Genomic DNA, 6,493 nt, shown 5'->3' with positions numbered 1-6,493 from the left:
TCCAAAAGCAAAGAGTGGAAAAAATGAAGAAGAAGAAACAGTCAAAATACAAAGTTATAATTATATGTCTATTCCAGAGAGAAGGAGAGACAGAGAGACACAGAGACAGAGAGAGAGAGAGAGAAACAGAGAGAGACAGAGACAGAGAGGAAGGGAGGGAGAGCCAGCCTCTTTTTCTTTACTTAGAAATTTATGCCATTGTTATGATAATGATTCGATTTAGGACTCAAGTATAATCTGTTCGATGTGAATTTTCAAATTATAATGCAGAGTGTGGTTTTGACTGCTTTTCAAAAACAAATATCAGTGTAATTTTTTACTCGCTATTTCTACTTCCTAAGATTATAAGAAATGAAGACTGTTGGATACAACTATACACTCAGATTTCTCTCTCTCTCACTCCCTCTTTCTTCTCATTTCTTCTTTCTTGCTTCCTCTGTCTTCTAATTTGATAGTTCACATATGTAACTTTGTAAAATTCATTCTTTTGCTTTCTATCTCTACAAAAAGTTTCCCCTCTGAAACTGAAAGATATATTCTTCTAATTATTTAATTAAAAAAATAGGCTTTGTGGACCAGAGTGTATTTTAAGTATGATGGATGGACTAAAACTTTTTTTTAATTTCTTCTACTCTAAGGTATCCTATTTTCTCCACTGCATGTAATTCAATAAAAAAAAAATTTGAGTTAATGTGACAAGACCAATCAATGAAACTTTTCCAATTCTTAGAGAACATTCACATCTGTTCTTCTTATTTGAGTTACAGAGAGAATGCACTGAAATTCCATGCCTGTACTAATTCCATTAAGGAGAGCTTTGGAAAGCTTTTTTCTATACATTGTGTAGCTGAAGGTGCTGCATCTGTGGTCAAAAGTCTCCTAATTCATTAAGGGATCCATGGGACTAATGACTAGAAGTGTTGAACTGAAACAGGGTTTATATATAATAGGCAAATCCTTTCCCAGACGTGTGTGAAGCAGCGCTGCTTTGAGTTGGTGAATGGGAAGATTTGGCAGTTGCTCCTGTCCCACCTAGTCAACATGTTCTCTGTGACCACATTTTACTTCCATTTCTCTTGTGTTTATTTTTTTACTGAACTTACCTTGAGTTCAAAAAGGTAGTTGTCAGGTGACTGGAAAATTCATTAGAGCCTTGAAAGTTTCCATCTACAAATGATATCTCTTGAAAGGTCCTGTTGAGGTTAATGGTGAGGGGAACCCCAAAATACCGACAGTCCGGGTCGGGCTCGAATGAATTCGACTCAAGCCTTCTTAAAGCCAAAGAAAACAAAGTTTATTAAGGATTCGCCTAATTGGGTTGCCTCTTAAGGAGCCTAAGCTTTTGTAACGCTTGTATTCACAAGCGGGCCAGACACAATCCCAGCTAGACAAAGTCTGAGCTGGATTGCATCTGAGCGCCTTCATGGAGGCAAGGTGGGACTTAAATACAGAAAAGAGTATAGGAGGGATCTGGGGCGGGGGGGGGGGGGGTGGTCTGGTAGTCCACGGTGATGGGAGGAGGGGTTTAGGAAGGGTCTTGAGGAGAATCAACAAACATCAGACTTGGGGCGCCTAGGTGGGAAGCAGGTAGGGCAATCAAGGGATAACAGACAATGATCACAGATCTGTGTATGAAAGGCCAGATTCTGTGAGGAGATACAGGAAGAGATCAATTTGAGTATGAAAGGTCAGATTCTGTGAGGAGAAACAGAGAGCTCAGTTTGAGTATGGAAAGTCAGATTCTGTGAGGAGAAGCAAAGAGAGCTCAATTTGAGTATGAAAAGCCAGATTCTGTGAGGAGAAGCAAAGAGAGCTCAATCTGAGTATGAAAAGCCAGGTCAAGTGAGGAAATTCCAGGGGAGCTCAAGGAAGTTCCCAGAGTCTGAACCTCATCAGTCCCAGGATGATATGGATTCTTTTCATCATCATTTTTTTTTTTTGTTATACATTCTTAAGAAGTTCCTTTTCTAAAAATATTATTGAAATGTCCCATTTGGTTTATTATACAGACCACAACAGTGAATATCCTGGAAAACTCCAAGTCTTCAGAGCAATCTTTAGAAAATTCAAAAAAATCATCTTCTGGGGATCCAGTGATTCAGTGCAGATGGGAGAGAGAAGAGGGATCTGTCTAGCTGATGGTGATAAAAAGAAATCAAAGGATATTTGCTTTCAAAAAATTATAATCTACTTTGAGTAGATAAAAATTTTATCAGAAAATACTGGGGAAAAATCCTTTCCACATGTTTTCTTTTTTTTTTTTTATCTTAGAGAAATGGTTATTTCTCTCTTATATGGACGATGCATGATTATTTTTTCCCTTCCTATTTAGTCATTCTCTACTAGGTCCAATCAGTCTCTCAGGAACAAGGCTGATAATGAGATTGGATTGAACATTCTTCTCAATCTTGTTCTGACCCCACCCCACTGGGATAGCTTAGATCTTATCAAAAAGATTCTTGTCTAGGTGAATTCCGGCTCATTGTGTTCTCGTCAGACAAGTCTGAGTGGAGATAGACTTCCTTTGTTTAGATTGCCCTAGGTATAGGTGATCTGGGTAAAGCTAAATCTCTTTGTCAAAGAATGAGTGATCAGGGTCATGTTTACCAGCCTCTCCTTAGAATAAGCCGACCTCTCTTTATAATATCCATTCTCTCATTAGTTGTTATGTAAGAAGAGGTGTCTGTCAGGAACACCCATTCTTCCAATAGCATAAAAGTGTAAAGAGGCTACCATGATTCATCTTTTTCTTTTTTTAATGAGAGCTAAATGACCATCCTTTATCAATTACTAATTATCAACAATAATGAAATGATGAATTACCCAGAAATTATATGAAACTTTTTATAGACCATGTATCAATGATTTTGTAAGATAATTAGATTTGGATTCAGAAGGTTGTTTGATACAATATATCCCAACTCCCTCATTTTTCATGATGAAGGGGAAGGTGAAAAGCATTTGTAGAGCGACTACTATGTGAGCTATACGTGAGGAAATTCAGCTTAGAATGATTGGTTCAATGTCCTATCAGTAGTATTTGTTTCCACAACAATGATGTGAACCTGAATATGGCCCTCTTTCTACAATGTGATTCTCAACAAGAAAACCAACTTCCCGCACTGATTCTCCCCATTCCTATGTAATTTACTGCCCCTGCTTCCTTCCTCTTTATGATGCTTCTTGCCTTACAATAGTGAATCAACGCTTCCACAGATAATCGTTTCAGTTCCATTTTCAAATGATTTTGTTGTTTTTCTATTAATTTTAATAGCAGCAACGGCAAAGTTAACACCACCAACAGGTACCATTAAAAACAACAATTGTAAATGAGTATTTGTTTTGAGTATAAGGAACTTAACTTACCACCACAGGTCAGTACCTTTTCTGCATCATGGAGTCTAAGTAACCTGTTTAGGATGGTGCAACAGTGAGTGAATTGCTCCTGAGCACGAAACCACTATATCTCAGAAGTTACACTTGAATATATCTGTTCCTGACGTTTTGGCAGTGACTCTATCCATGGCACCACGCTGTTTCCTAGATTGCTTTAATACATATTCTCATATTACAGTCTTGCATGATAGGTAAAAGAAATATTGGGGCAGCCAGGTGGTGCAGTGGATAGAGCACCAGTGCAGCAGTCAGGAGGAGCTGAGTTCAAATCTAACCTCAGACACTTGACACCCACTATCTGTATGACCTTAGGCAAGTCATTTAACCCCAATGGTCTCATCCTGGGTCATCTCCAGTCATCCTGAGGAATACCTGGTCACTGGATTCAGATGGCTCTGGAGGAGAAGTGAGGCTGGTGACCTGCACAGCCCTCCCTCACTCCAAACAAAGTCAAGTGCAAGTCATGTCATCATTTCTCTGATGGCATGGTTTTCTCCAGCAACGGAGGAAGAACACACACACATAGGAAATAGTACTTCTCACAGTCCATTTCCCCCATATTTTCTTGACTTTCTCTCAATTGTTTTTATGAGAATTTTGATATGATTTTATTTATTTTATCAAGTAGCCTAATAATTTTTGACGGCTTCAAATATATAAATTCCTCTAGGAACCTCATTAATCCAGATAAGCTAAATAATCAGCCTGCTAATGTCATCTACTTCTTGTCATGTTAATTTGTGGTGTTGTGAATCTCTAAAACTATTGAATTCATTTAAAATGACAGATTTTATGAAATATTAATGGATAATTTTCATTTTAACCTTCTTCTAATCTCCCCTTTTTCCTTTCAAAATCTGGTCATTGAGATTTCCTTTTGTTAAAAAAAAATTGTTTTGGATAATTGCCTTTCATTTCATATTGTTCTTCTCTTAATCAACTCTTGCTTTGGTTTTTGTAGTTCTACTATCCGGTATTTATTTAATTCCTATTCTTTCTTTGGCTATTTACCTCATTTTCTTTGGGTACATAATTCTGTTTCTTCAATATTTAAATACATTCTCATTATTGAATTTCATGTTATTTTCATAGGTTTTCAGTAGGATAATTTTAAATCAATTTTCTGAGTCAACAGCATTCTAGCAATTTTTATATATGGCGTTTATGTTGCTGATATTAGATGTTATCTGATATTATTTTATAATTCATCTTTTGCTGAGGCTTTTGTGTCATACAGATTAAGACTTGTTACCCTTAAAACCATTATTTATTTTTTGCAGTATGATTTTCACTATAACATAGGGTTTCTTCTTTTCTAAATAGATTTACGTACCATTGTCCTAGAACATGTATAATGCACAGTTTTCTTCCGTGTTAACTTAAATAATACATTTTATTTCCTTTAAACTTTTTCCATATAGGTATTAGATAGAGTTTCTTCAATAATCTATTTAGTTCTATCCTTTTTTTTCCATTTTATTGAATTTTAACCTATTTCAATAGTGGGTTGTTTTAATTGTCTCTCTATTATAGATTTTTGGATTAAAATTGAGCATTTTTTTTCCAGGCACATTAATCACTGTGATTGGCTGAAAATATGTCTCTTGAGGGCTTGGTGAAACTGTGGTACTTCATATATATTACTTTTGAGTATTTAGGTATCTGTTCTCTGCCTACTATAAAAGGAAAATTAAACACGTATATGAATCAGGCTGAGTATCACAATTCTTACTCATTCTCAGTAATAGTACATGGTCTTCGGGAATGTTGGAAAGCTACCTACTTTCTTTCTTTTTCATTCTCTCTCTGGCTTGGAGAATCGTTCTATTTCAGTCAGTGAGAGAATTATTTTTCTTGACTTAGTTCTAGGTATGGTCTCCTTCATACAGACAGGAGCTGGTGTGCTGGGAAACTTCTTCCTGCTTTGTCATTTTACCTTTACTCTCCTAACTGGCAAAAGGCTGAGGCCCATAGATTCCATTTTTTTCCACTTGGCCTTGGCCAACTCCATAGTGCTAATTTCCAAGGGAGTCCCTCAGACGCTGGTTGGCTTGGGACTGAAAATCTTCCTGAATCGTATTGGGTGTAAAGTGATTATTTTCCTTCACCGAGTGGCCCGCAATCTTTCTGTAAACATCACCTGCCTTCTGACTGGTTTTCAAATGATCACCATCAGTACTTTTACTTTTCCTACATGGCCAGAACTCAAAACCCATGCCTCAAAATGTATTTTCCAATTATGTCTCTTCTGTTGGATCCTCCACTTACTGATTAATATATTTATGTTTGTAAATATGCAGAGCTTTACAGAAAGCAGTAACAACACAAAGATATGGAATATGGGATTCTGTTCAGGTTTTGCCCCAGCATCATTTGAAGTCTTACAATTTTTAGTTATGTACTCTATTCCTGATTTCCTGTGTGTGGGATTTATGGTCACAGCCAGTGGTTACCTCATGCTTCTTTTGCAAAGACACCATCAGCAAGTCCAGCATATTCACAGCTCCAGCCAGTTGTCAAGAAAGTCACCTGAGATTAGAGCCACCTATACCATCTTGGTGTTGGTGAGCACCTATGTCTCCTTCTACTCAATGAATTCCCTTTTGTCTTTTTATATCTTTCAGTTTGATAGCTATGATCCATGGTTGATTCCCACATCATCTCTCTTAGCTGCATGTTATCCAGCCTTCAGTCCATTTGTGCTTATCAACTCTGATTCTAAATTCTCCAATTTTTTGCACCCTGTGGGGAAAGAGATGATCCCAAAACTCTCTTTTCCTTAGGTATTCTGCTGCCCAGCATTCTATTTCCACTGTTATAAGTCAAAATCTTTAAGAGGCTGATGAGAACAAGTTAGCACCCAAGAAGATCAAGGAATTGTAGGGTTTAGCAGTTATAAAGTGCATATAAGGGACTTTAATAATATTGTTAACCTTCATCATCCTCATATCTAGAATTTCATATTGAGCTTTAGAATTTGAAAAACACTTTACTTTAAGCCCATTCTGATATCCATTTGATGTGAAGCTCCTTCTCTTACTTCCTTAAGACCATTTTGAATTCTCATTCCTGAAGTATTTAAGAAATATTGTCATTC

At 36.8% G+C, this 6,493-nt stretch overlaps 1 protein-coding gene across 1 annotated transcript; it reads left to right on the top strand.

Moving 5' to 3' along the window:
- Positions 1-351: 351 nt before the first annotated feature.
- LOC140508368 (vomeronasal type-1 receptor 1-like) lies at positions 352-6,179 on the top strand. The gene is made up of 2 exons (XM_072616216.1): positions 352-360; positions 5,214-6,179. Exons 1-2 carry the CDS (start codon positions 352-354, stop codon positions 6,177-6,179), a joined length of 975 nt encoding a protein of 324 aa, XP_072472317.1.
- The last annotated feature ends 314 nt before the right edge of the window (positions 6,180-6,493 follow it).

This window comes from Notamacropus eugenii, chromosome 5 (assembly GCF_028372415.1).
Source record: "Notamacropus eugenii isolate mMacEug1 chromosome 5, mMacEug1.pri_v2, whole genome shotgun sequence".
Lineage (NCBI taxonomy): Eukaryota > Metazoa > Chordata > Mammalia > Diprotodontia > Macropodidae > Notamacropus > Notamacropus eugenii.
Note: the sequence above shows the minus strand (reverse complement) of the source record. Positions and strands in the feature narration are given on the sequence as shown.